General features: G+C 35.4%; 1 protein-coding gene across 1 annotated transcript; it reads left to right on the top strand.

The window, feature by feature from the left end:
• The first annotated feature begins 1,809 nt into the window (after nt 1–1,809).
• Nucleotides 1,810–2,550, top strand: LOC146885797 (uncharacterized). The gene has a single exon (XM_085675099.1). The coding sequence runs from the start codon at nt 1,810–1,812 to the stop codon at nt 2,548–2,550; it is 741 nt and encodes a 246-aa protein (XP_085531225.1).
• Nucleotides 2,551–14,279: the final 11,729 nt, after the last annotated feature.

Raw genomic sequence — 14,279 nt, 5'->3', positions numbered from 1 at the left:
ACAGATATGAAAAAGGTTATCGAGGAAAACAGTGAATGGTTATCAATGGTGTTTATATCATTGCAACCATGGACGGAGGACATTGGCCCTGGACATAAAATCGTGTGGGTAAGGTGCAGAGGTATACCATTATATTTATGGAACGAAGAGTGCTTCCGTATTTTAACAGCAAGTGTGGGTACTTTAATCGACATTGATAAAAATACAATGACCTGGGAACGACTCGAGTATGCACGCTTGAAAGTTCGCTTACCAATAGGTAGTGACACAAAGATGTATAAGAAGATGACGATTAATGGGAACTTATATAATGTGCATTTAGAAGAAGAAATTACAGTCGCTGAACCTTTACAATGCCAGTGCCATATGCGAAGCAAGAAACGTGGCGAAAGTGTTTCGTCAAGCACATCCTCCTGAGGGAGGTTCATGGAATCGTCAGAGTCTGAGTATTTAGAAATTTTTGGAAACCATGGAACTCATAAAAATTCCACCGGCGAGGATGGAACATTTCATTCACCGGAAGAGTTGAACAACGACAACAACAACCCCGATGAAAAAGGTTTGAAGAAGTCAACGAAAGTGTCAGGATCACATCAAAATAGCCTTAATATGGAAGGAACTGCTTCCTTTTTTCAAAAGCATTTAAAGCAGATTATTTCTTATACGAATAGGGAAATGCAAAGGACAAGGACTTCAGAAGAGATAGAGGAATGTCTTATTCAAACGGTAGGATCAAAGGATTACGAAGACCAACGAGAAGATTCAATCTATGTGAAACAAGCAGATTTGAGGGCCCTACAAAGCGAGCCAAGGTGTACTACTAGTATTATCATGCCACTTTTTGGGCCAGCCCAAACAAAATTAAAAACAAAAATCGCAAGGGCCACAGAGCTAGATGAAGCTAGAAAGGAATGCACAACCAAGGACAAATCTGGGCTGATTGAAGTAGAGAGTGAAAAGGTGAGCGATACGGTCGATAGCATCTTCCCATATCTCGCTCCAGAAGACTTTGTCAGTGAGAAGAATTCAATTGATAAAGAAACAATAACGGGAACCCATATGGTGCTTATCAAAGAAACAAAGTTGGATCCATAACACTATGAGAGAAAGGAATCTTTACGCAGGGGAATCAAGCAAGCAAAACAATGGAAAATTAATTTCGGTAACTACAACATCATCCATGAATACCACTCAACAACGACGTCAAGTAAGGTCAGCCATACACAATCTTTGCAATTCAATCTCTGATACTGATATAGTTAATTGTAATAGGTTGTTTTGGATGAGGAATAGTTCTATTGAGGCAAATACAATTTGGAACCTAGGCAAACAACTAAGGATTACATTTATAGGGGAGGAAAACCGAATTCTAGAACAACTTCAAAAAATGGAAGAGAGAGATAGTAAAATTAAACGACTTAGGGAAGAAGGGAATGATGACGGTGATAAATGAATATAGTTAGTCTCAACATAAGGGGAATTGGGGGACCTGCAAAATGGAGATATGCGAGAGAGATAATTAGTAAGAACGGAGTAGGAATGGTGTGTATCCAGGAAACAAAAGTGGGAACAATTAATAGAGAAAAATGCTCTACAATCTGGGGGGATGACGAATATGAATGGATAGATTCTCTAGCCGAAAATAGTGGAGGGGGAATCCTTACTATCTAGGGTAAAAACCAATTCAAATGTGAAAAATCAATCTTTAAAAGAGGATTCATAATAACCATCGGAAAATGGGGTAAGGATAATATCCAGGTTAACATTATTAACGTGTACTCACCATGCGAAATCAATGAAAAAAGACGCATGTGGGAAGATATAATAAAATACAAGGAGGAAGTGGGTGGGAAAGTGTGGTGTATCTTAGGTGACTTTAATGCTATGAGAAACCTAGAGGAAAGAAAGGGAGTCAATCATATAGGCATTAATAGTAGAAGTGAAATACAAGGCTTTAATGAATTCATAGAAAGGATGGAACTAATAGATTTACCACTTGTTGGTAGGAAGTATACGTGGTATAGAACTAATGGATCTACCAAAAGTAGGTTAGATAGGATCCTTGTAACCAGGGATTGGGAGGATGTGTGGCCAGGAAGTAAACAATATGTCTTGGATAGAGTAATATCAGATCATTGTGCTTTGCTCCTAAAATCCACATATGTAGATTGGGGCCCTATACCATTTAGAACCTTGGATGCTTGGCTTACTGTGACAGGCTTTACAGATTTTGTTAAGAAACAGTGGGATAGCTACAATGTGGTTGGGTGCGGCCTTGTAATGGTAAAGGAGAAATTAAAAAGGTTGAAACAAGATTTAAAGATTTGGAATAAAGAAGTTTTTGGGGAAACCAATAAAGAAAAGCAACGTCTAATAGAGAACATAAGTGAATTGGATAAAATAGACGATCAAAGTGGATTGAATGAGGAGCAAAAGAACCAAAGGAGTACTCTTTTTGCTGAACTAAAAAAGGTTAACAATAGATTCGAATCAGTGCTGAGACAAAAATCCAAGATTAAATGGCTGGAGGCAGGCGATTTGAATACATAATTCTTCCACCTAACAATGAATTGGAGGAAAAGAAAAAACATGATTACAGGTTTGAGAATTCTAGGAGAATGGAGTGAGAATCCTCAAGAGGTTAAAAAGGGGGTAAAGGAATACTTTGAGGGTAAGTTGAGAGAGACAAGTGAGTTCAATGTAAAACTAGGAAACGTAGATTTTAACTCAATATCAAAGGAAGACAACATCATGTTGACAAAATCTCTCTCAGAAGGGGAGATTAAGAGGGCAGTATAGGAGTGTGAAGGTAACAAAAGCCCGGGCCCAGACGGTTTTAACTTTAATTTATTAAGAACTCATGGGAAATAATCAAAGGAGATATTATAAAAGCTGTTCAAAACTTCCAAATTACAGGTAAGTACCCTAAATGATGTAATGCATCCTTTATTGCATCTATACCTAAGCGAGATAACCCCCAAGGCCTAGACGAATACCGACCCATTTCCCTAGTAGGAAGCCTCTACAAAATCATATCAAAATGCCTTTCTCTAAGGCTCAAGTTGGCTATACATAAGATAATTGATCATACCCAATCTGCATTTTTGGAGGGCAGAGGGTTGTTGGATAGTGTTTTGGTCGCAAGTGAAACTATAGATGAAGTTAGGCGTAAAAAGAAAAGTTATGTTATAGTTAAAGTTGATTATGAGAAAGCCTATGATTCTATCAGATGGGATTTTCTATTTTATATGATGAAGAGACTAGGCTTTTGCGCAAAATGGATTCTGTGGATTAGGGAGTGCTTAGAATCATCCACAATTTTAGTTCTTGTTAATGGCAACCCAACTCAAGAATTTTGCCCATCTAAAGGGCTACGACAGGGAGACCCTCTAGCTCTCTTTCTTTTTTTGATTGTAGCAGAGGGACTAACATGTTTAGTGAGAGTGGCAGCAAAGAAAAAATTGTTGGAAGGGATCAAAGTGGGAGAGAAAAACATTGAGGTGAATATGTTGCAATTTGCAGACAATACATTGTTCTTGAGCGAAGCAAAAACTCAAAACATATTGGTCATAAAAAGTATTCTTAGATGTTTTGAGTTAGCTGCAGGACTGAAAGTAAACTTCATTAAGAGTAAGATATGAGGTGTAGGGGTTACTGAATACTACCTTTAGAGATTTTTGAATATGTTAAACTGTGACACCATGCAACTTCCTTTTTCATATCTAGGCATGCCAATTGGGGGTAATCCTAGGAAACATTATATGTGGAAAGGTGTTGTTGAGAAAATAAGGAAAAAACTAGCCAAATGGAAAGGAAAGCACCTCTCTTTCGCTGGTAGAACTTGCTTGCTTAAATCTGTCATCACATCTTTACCTCTTTTTTTCTTGTCCTTTTTCAAAATACCAAAATCTGTGGAAAAAGAAATTAAGAGGATTCAGAGAGATTTCTTATGGGGATGGGGATGTGAAGGTAGGAAGATTACATGGGTTAAGTGGGATAATATTTGCAAACCAAAAGAGCTTGGGGGATTAGGAGTTAAAAGTATAAGACTATTTAATATTGCACTACTTGGAAAATGGAAATGGAGGATGGGAATTGAATGTGAAGGACTATGGAAATCAATTTTGGACTCAAAATACGGTTCATGGAGGAGCTTAGATAATAGAATAGACAATAAGCTTGACTCATGTTGGTGGAGGGATCTTAGGAGGGCAACAAGTGGAGAAGAATGGGGGAAGTGGTTTGAAAATAATGTGGAATGAAAGATAGGAAATGGTAAAATTATTATATTTTGGACTGATAGGTGGTTGGGACATGAACCACTATGCAAAACATATCCAAGGCTATACGCTAATTCAATAAATAAACAAGCAACACTTGGAGAGATGGGCAGTTGGCAAAATAACATTTGGGAGTGGAATTTGGAGTGGAGGAGACAATGGTTTGAGTGGGAGGTAAACCAACTAACCATCTTGAAGCAACAATTGGGAACTAAAACTCTCAAAAGGGAGAATGATGATTGTTGGGTATGGGTAGACGAGGATTCACAGACCTTTACTGTTAGTTCAGCCTATAGAAAATTGTTAGACGCCACTATCTTTGAAGAAACAATAGAGTTTGATAAATTTTGGAAAGTCAAGGCCCTTCCTTCCGCTCAACATTTTGCCTGGAAAGTTCTTTTGAACAAAGTCGCTACAAAAGATAATTTGGGTAGAAGGGGAATAAATATAACTGATAGTTTATGCAATATGTGTAGGTTAGTTGATGAATCCAGCAGTCATTTATTTTTTACTTGTGATGTGGTCATGGGGGTGTGGAACATGTGTAACAAATGGGTGGGTGTTAGCAATGTCAATCATTTCATGCCAAGACAACACTTTAATCATTTTTATCTTTTTGGTCTAGATAGTAAACAAAATAATGCATGGAAATGTATGTGGATGTCTGTAGTTTGGGTTATTTTGAAACAAAGAAATAACATTATTTTTAGTGGTGGAACGGTCGACAATATAGAAATGTTCACTGTTGCACAATTGAAAACATGGGGATGGATAACTACTAAATTTCTAAAAGCACAATTTTCTTATTCTGATTGGTGTCTTATTCCTTTATCATGCCTAAAATCTATAAGGTAGCATGGGATTATCACGACTGTAGGCATGAAAATTATTGTTAGATTCTTAGGTATAATATATGAATGGTTCTATATTTCCACTCTACCTATCAGTGTCCAAACTTTTGCTCACTAAGAATTTTTTGCTATAATTTTGTGTTTCCTTTCGAGGTAAAACTGATGGCTGAGCAGTGCGATGAACATATAAGGAAATACAGATTAAAGACATTGGTAATTGACTGTGGTGGACATTATCTAAAGAGGAATGTTGATAGACCAATGCATACATAAACACCTACGAGAACTAAAACATATTTGCAGACACCCGTTGACAAAACACGATGCAAAGCATAATTAGGCAGATTATTTTATGGAGAATCGCTGTCAAGACATGATACATTACATTGGCCATACTACAATTACTATATATGGTGTTTGATTTACAATTGGACTGTCTTGATGGATGAATACAAGTTGGGATTTTTTGACTTATAAATGCACCTATCATTTTGTATTGTAGGTACACTATATTATGAAAACTTTTTATATTTGTATACGGGTTGGAGCACACCTAGTGTTCCAAAATATATACATATATTTATACTTGCTGATCAGAAAAAAAAAAGCAAACGGGTAATTAAATATATTTTTTGCAGGTCGGATAGCGGGTAGGCATTATCTGTGTCCGACCCCTTGTCATCCCTAATTGGGTATGATGTAGATGTCATGTTTAATTTTATTCCTAACTCAAATGAAAATATTTTGTGTAAAAGTACTTATGAGAAAAATGTAATTTAGCCACCGAAATAATTTAGTCACAAATTGTGACTGAAATAATCACCGAATTGTAATGGTCACAAATTAGCCACCGAAATAGTGACCGAATGAATAAACATTAATATCTATTACTATAGCAATGGAAATAGCGACCGATTTAGCGACTAAAATAAATATTATCTTATAAGATATATTAAATATGGTAATTAGTTACCGAAAATATTCGATACTAAACATTATTTAATATGTACTGTTTTAGTCGCATATTTAGTGACCAAAATAAAAATTATATCTTATTAAATTTACTTAATATGGTACTTAGCCACCAAATATTTACAATTACTAAAACATTATTTAATATGTAATGTATTAACCACCGATTTAGCGACCAAAATAAATATTATATTATAAAATATATTTAAATGATAATTAGCCAACGATTTTTTGTTGCTAAAATATCATTTAATACAAAATGTTTTAGCCATTGATTTAGCGACTAAAATAAATATTATCTTATAAATTTTATTTATTATAGTAATTAGCCACCAAATAGTTTTAGTAACTAAAATATTGTTTAGTAAATGATTTTAGCCACCAATTTAGCGATTTAAGTAAATATTGTTGTATGAAATATATTTAATGTTTAATATGATCTTAAAACATTATTTATTTCCTCTTATTTATTTTAGTTCGGTTAAATTCAATTCCCTCCATTTTCTTATTCTTCGTCTCTTTTCCTATTTCACCTTTTTTTTTTCATTTCAATTTTTGAACTTGAAATTACTTTGGCATCTCATTCTAGATTCAACTGGTCATTTCCATTTTCATATCTTGCCTCCACTGTTTTCAACTTCTCATAAATTAAAAGATGAAAAATTATACTTTGACTTCCATCCCTTATTCTCTAATGTGGCTTAGTGTGGATCATTGATTTTTTTAAAAAAAATTAGTGATACATCATATTAAGGCACGTCAAGAAGTAGAAGATGAAAGTAAAAAAATTAGAAGCATAATATCATTGTCCTTAAAAGACCTTTAGTTTGCTTCCAATGCCCATTTCGTACAACACTTACTCCAACATTTCGAGCTACTCCATCGTAGACTTTGTCAAACCCTAATTTTGGTTCTCATTTTCCTTGTTGTTAGAAATTAAATCAGGAGAAAATATTTTAATTATTAAAATAGTTGAATTATAGGAACAATTTTGCATTATTATAGGAATAATAGGATTGCATATATTAATTATAGATACTCTATCTTGTATATATTTCTATTATTCCTTTCAATAAAACATAACACAAAATTCCTTCTTTTATTTGTTTCCTTTACATGGTATCAGGAGCATAAACGATCCTCTACTCAATCATTCATTTTTTTAATTTTCCTATCCTTGTTTCCATGGCTAAGGATGGAAAAGAACCAAATTTCAACAGTTCTTATTCTCTCCATCATTATGACCATCCTAGAATTGTCCTTGTTTCAAAACCTCTGGATTGAGACAATTTTTCGACTTGGCGTAGAGCCATGGTCATCTCTTTAAATGCAAAATCCAAATTGGGTTTTGTTGATGGAACTCTCAAGGTACCATCTGTGAAAGACAAACTAGAAGAATACGCAACATGGAAAAAATGCAACGACATGATATTATCTTGGATCTTTAATTCTTTGACAACTGATATTGTAGATAATGTTATTTTATATGACACTGCTCATGAAGTTTGGGAAGATCTTCAAAGTCGCTTCTCTCAAAGTCATGCACCATGGATTTTTTAGATTGAGAGAGACATTGCTTGCTTGACTCAAGATCAAATGATAGTTGCAACCTATTACACGAAGTTAAAGAAATTATGGGATGAGTTAGGCTCCTATAGTAATGCAACCTACACTTATGGAGCAAACAATAAAAGGCACAAATTGATGCAGTTTCTAATGGGGTTGAATGACTCTTATAGTGCTATTTGTGATCAACTTCTCTTAATGAATCCATTTCCTGATGTTACACAGGCTTATTCTTCCATCCTTCAAGAAGGAAAAAAAAATGACATTTGGGCATCACACGTGACACAATCGAAGCTTCAAAAATGGTTGTTCAAAAGAATGAACCAACAACCCTTGCTATTCGCCACAAACAAAATCCTCCTTCTTCTCATTTTAATTCATCTAATCGAAAGCCACTGCATTTTTCTCATTGTGATAGAGATCATCATAAAAAAGAAACAAGTTGGAAGCTATACGATTATCCTCCTAAACACCCAAGGCATGGTGTCACTCAAAATGCTTATTCTAAGCCTAATGAGAATAGTCAATTTTCATCAAATAATGTCATAGCGACTCTAATGATGCAAGAATTGCAGTCCACAATGAATGGATTAACTGAACTACAACTTCAACAAATGTTGTCTATTATGCATGGTAATGCATTATCTCCGTCAGCTAATCCTAAGGTCAACAACGACAATGTTCCTTCAGGTTTGTCACCACCCAAACTTATAATTGATAGTTGGGCCACCGATCACATTATTTCTTCACCAACCTTGCTTGTCAACAGTAAAGAAAACACTTCTTTACCACCAGTTGTTATGCCAAATGGTAATCAGGCCCCTATTATCTCTATTGGAACTTTAACTTTAAGTCCAATTATTTCTTTAACAAATGTGCTTGGGGTACCATCTTGCAAAGTAGATTTGATGTCAGTAAGAAGGGTCACAAGAGATTTAAATTGTTTAGTAACTTTTTTTCTTCCAAATGTATTTTACAGGATTTGATGACGAGGATGACAATTGGTTTGAGTAAACAACAAGGTGGACTCTATTATTTGGTTGCAATGACATCAAATAAGTCAGACACTCATATTCCATCACTTGCAGCCCATGTCACCAAGTCATCCTCTCCTTCAAACACTTCTACTACTTTGTGGCATCGACGACTAGGACATCCATCTTCATCTAGATTAGATTTCATGGCTAAAACTTTGTTAAACTTCTCTTTAGAGTCAAATAAAATTTGTGATGTTTGTACTCTTGCAAAACAAACATGTTTTCCTTTTCCAAATAACTTAATTTCTTCCATTAAAACTTTTGAATTATTTCATTCTGATATTTGGGGACCATATAAAGTTCATTCAATTGTCATAATTTTATTAATCCCAAACGCGGGAAAAATTGAAAATTATTCATCGCGCTTAAAATTAAACAACTAGTTCATCAATGTATTACAAGTTCCAATAAACCCCCAATTTAAAACAAAACATAATTGAAATCCCTAGTCAAGAGTCCCAGGCTATCCCTCTCTTTGTCGCTATGCATCAACAACATCACCTGAAATATCATTTGCTCCCGTGTGACAAGTCACACGATTATCGCTAAACACAAATAGAAAGGATGAATTCATAAATAATTAACATATAAGTTAATAAATCAAGATACACCCGACTATGTTATTCTATTTAGTTCTTGGCCAAGACCTTAACACCCCAAGGATTTTCAACTTTCAATTCACACAAATAATTGACCATGGACTCAAGATATATGATGCTCCCACGAACCTGCCTGCTCGTGGTTCTGCCCTGAGGAACCTCCCTACTCGTAGTCCTGTCTCTACGAACCTCCCCACTCATAGTCCTGCCTCTACGAACCTCCCCGCTCGTAGTCCAACTCTATGGACCTCCCCGCCCGTAGTCCAACACACGTGATCCACCAACTACGAACCTCCTCACTCACATCATCTTTCAAGTGTGAGCACAAAACATACGAACCTCCCTGCTCGTATCCCCACACAAGAGTATCGGGATATGAACCTTCCCGCTCATATCATCACGTGTTCACCACCATCCATGAACCTACTTGCTCATGGCACAACATCTCTTGATCCAAGTCTTACGTCATAACACACAATGCATACAAGAAAACCCATTATCTGTAGCGCTATCGCCTGACGCTGCCTAAGCGCCGCCAGGCAAAAGTACTGTGTAAACTGCTTGGCGGGACACTATCGTCACCAGGTGCCAACTGCTTCCAGACCCATTGACTTAGGGTCTATCTCCTGGTGGGTCACTCCTTACCTTACCGCCTGGCGCCGCGCGTCCTAGGGAGATCCTTAATGGTCCAATCACCTGACGGCTACGCATGTGCCACCAGGCGCCATATCATTAGCGAAACTCTACTGGTTTTAACACCCACAACAGATTGTTTTACAATCGAAGGTACTTCCAAAAGTCCGAACGTACACTCATCAATCAAGGTCATATTCTTAGTATCCTGCCATCCCCATATGGTTCCAAGTACCTATAATTAACATTCACCAATTCATCCATGCAAGACCTATGATTTACCAAATACTCTACCATAGCATAATGACTCAATCAAGCTTATGAAAATGGCCACTAATACATGATCTCATCATCAAACAATTTGCTTCTACTACACTGCTATGCTACCCAAAACCTTTCACTCAAATACCTTCCAATGGATTCTACACAATTATAATTGAGACTTTATCCTACTGAATCGTAATTATCGAACGTCTATAATCCATATCAAATAGAACCTATATTTTCCCAATGCCCACAACCTCCATTACCCTAAACCTTCATATTGTTTTCAATCCCATATCCACACCAACTCTCACATACCACTACTATAACACACCTTCATAATCTTTTCAGTATAGTAATCCAAATTATCAAGGCTTAAGCTTAATATTCTCGTCCACCTAAATTTATCACAATGACCCATACACAACTCTCGGTTCCTACACCGTTAGAACGCCAAGCTGGAAGGCTTCCAGCTATTGCTTGGTGGTAGATTATGCACTGCCAGGCGGCGTATTAGATTCTGGGAAATTCCCAATCTTTCTCTCTGTGCGAAAAATCCTTAAGCTTCCCCAACCCCGTCTCACCATACCACTAGGCCAAATTCATACACACATCAAGAAAATAAAATACAAATTTATTGCTACGAGTAATTAACAATTAGATGCTGGAATCAATTCCTAATTGACCTCGCTCAACCCCTATCATAATCTAATGATCACCCACACACCCTTGATCCAAAACTTTATCATACAACCAATCCCATTCAGGTTACAACATAAATCATTACGCACAATGTACACCATAAAATTCTTGAAGTCGTGAGGACTCCTACATCAAATAACACAAAACCGTCACAAACAGCGTCGCGCCGCCTGGCGGTAGTTCATCGCCGCCAAGCGGTTCATAGCAGAACCTAGAAACTGGGTCAAAATTGATACGTCGCCTGGCGATACACTCATGATCACCAAGCAGTTTCTAAGCAGAAACCCAGAAACTTATGAAAATAACATAAACAGAAGGGGATTTCATGTAATTTTATTCATAACAAGTCATAGCATATTATATACAATTAAAAACATACGAAAGTAGCTCCCCCTACCTGTTTCCTAACTATCGGTTTGCAAAATCTCTATATTGCTTGACTCCAATTTGCCTTAGTTCTTCCTTCCCTTCCTAAAAGCTCTTTTCAACATTCACTTCTACTACTTCCTGCGTACCAAACAACTACTCTTCCTTCACCCTCACTGCATCTGTCAATCTACCAGAGTTCCCCTCCTTTCCTCTCCTCTTTCACTTTTATTTTAATTAGAATAAACAAAAAACGAATTTTCATTATGTGAGGGTTAATGGTCATCAATTATCATTAATTTGATGGTTTTTCAGCCCTTCTGGTTTCTCACACTGATTGCTAGGGTTTCTGACCCTTCCATCCATGCCAAAAGGAAATTTGGCAAAAAGGAACCTATTTCGCGTAAGCCAAGGTTCAAACACACAACCATCAAGCTCTGGACAACCAATTCATGTTTCGTTATAATTCCTACATCTCTAGGAATCTAATATCACACATCACTTTAAAATATATCACTAAAATAACAAACAATTGAATTAACACACAATTTAGCATATATAGGACTCGAATCTAAGTCCTCTCAACATATACAAGTACTTTTAACTATTTAAGTTAGTACTTTTCCACGTCATAAAGACTAGTAATTAATGTCATAAAGACTTTCATTACCCGCATATATTAAATAATTATTTATTTAATTATTTAAATTTCTCGGGTTTTACAATCATTGCAAAAGAAGAACAAACATAAGAAGCATAAGCACAAAAGAAGGTAAGCTGGTTTGTAAAAGAAATAAACATATAACAATTAAAATGATTTCTTCATAATAAATAGTGTATTTCAAATATTCGTAAAAGAAAAAAAATTAAATGTACAATTACAGATTCTTTGGACTCAATTATCCAAATCTAGGCATTGATGTATGACTCTTGGTGGTTTTTGCACTTGTGGTGGTCTTTACTACCTATAAAGTCATTGCCAATGGGTTTCACCCTACCATACAAAAGGATAATTAGTCCTTTTAACCGTCATAAGAACCTTGGATTCATTTTTAATGATAGGACCTCTTACCCCTCTCACCACATAACTCATTCTACTCTACATAAGTCTTGAATATGTATTAAATTAGGATAAACCTTTAGTACTGACTCCTTACATAAATGCATATACACTAAAGGAAGCACCGTAGAATCTCCCTACAAGATTCTTGGAATTACGCCAAACTCATACTTTCATCCACAAACATGATTGTACATCAAATTCCAAATACCAAACAATCACCCATATTTGTATTCATCCATACTAAGTAATATAATGTTCGTGATCAATTACAATCATCATATATTTTCATACAAGCTCATTTATATTAACAAGCCCATTATCATCATCACAACTTCATACATTATTATACACATACATATTCGTCAATGAATCCATCAACAATTCTATGAACAATCATATACCTTCTTTTACTCCAAGATCAAACCAAAACCACAAAATAATAAATGCTTTTCGCAAAAGAGAAACATAAAATAGGACAAAAATAAGAGACTAAATTTTCTAACTACAGACCTCTAATCAAAGATCTCATCAGTTAAAGTAACAATTCATGTGTCTAGGATTTGTTGTCAAAATTTCAGCTTGATCTAATGGTTATCGTAGAGGGAATCCCATTTTTCACAAGATGATGTAGACTAGAAAAATAGGATAGTGCCCGACGCTACAACCCCTGGAACCCACTGATTTAAGTGCGATCAACAGTCCAAAAGTGGTGCTTAACGCCGCCCAAGTTAGTGACAACTATCTAAGTGGCACCCGACGACACTACAACAATGCCTGACAATTTTAGAAAACTCAGACTTTGCGTTTTGAGTTTGATTTGTGTAATTTGACACTCTTTAAGCCAATTCTTGGTGTTTAAACATATCAATGATCATAAGTTTTGTGTTCCTTTGCTCAAGCAGTACCATATTAACCAATGCAAATGTCACATATGCATTATCAACAACTCATCAATCAATTTTAAGCATTTCACACACTCAATACACACTAACCATGATTATGAACAAATTCACAAATATTACATAATTAACTCATCCATTTAACATCTTAAATACCCAATTTAACACACTTTGTGTTCAACCTAATTTAAGTGAAAACCAACATCTGAAGTAAACTAAGCATGACATTTCACAATTCATAATGCAAATCATCACCAATTTTAACATGTCAAACGAAATTCCACGAGAAATTAGTTAAGTTGGCTTCCCTCACCTTAAGAAAAGCCTAAGAATAGATTGATGACACCAATAAGCCTTTTGACTCACGAAAGCTGAAACTCAACCTAGAGACAACATAAAAACAAACAGATTGAACCAAAAGGACCACCAATTAGTAGAGAGCGAAAACAAAGACTCTAAGAGCACATGGAACCCAATAAGGATCGCTTGCAAAGCCAAAAACAGATTGAGTAGCGAAATAGGATGGAATTTTTGACTTATCCAAATGAAGATTTTGTTCAGTTAGACTTGAAGAGTTCTTCATGGTGAACACAACCCTCAACCTTTGATCACGAAGAAGATGAAATTTTAAGTGAGAAAGCTGACACAAAATATCGAGGCTGTAAAGGAAAGAGTTAGAGAAGAGAATGTATGAGTCTCTATTTTTCCATAACGGCTGAGTTTTTGTTTTTGTTTTTTTTTTAAATATTTTGCATTTTAAAAGGTTTTACGTTGAGAGATTTAATATGTTGCCATGGAAATTATTTAAGAATTACTTATAATGTTTCTGATTACTTATATCATTTTAGTTTATATTTATATTATTATGATTATATTGGATAATTAATTATTAAAAAAACATAATGTTAATGGTAGTGCAAAGTTTTCTCATATTTTATGTTGGAACATTAGAAAAAAACATAAATCTTACATAATTCCCTCTATATAGTATTTTTTCTTTTTTGTCAACATAAATTATATTTATATAAATTTGGTAACAGCCTTAAC

Source organism: Vigna unguiculata, chromosome 6, assembly GCF_037176805.1.
Source record: "Vigna unguiculata cultivar grain cowpea cultivar isolate G323 ecotype 2 chromosome 6, ASM3717680v1, whole genome shotgun sequence".
Taxonomy (NCBI): Eukaryota; Viridiplantae; Streptophyta; class Magnoliopsida; order Fabales; family Fabaceae; genus Vigna; species Vigna unguiculata.
This window is presented reverse-complemented; position numbering and strand designations above follow the sequence as displayed.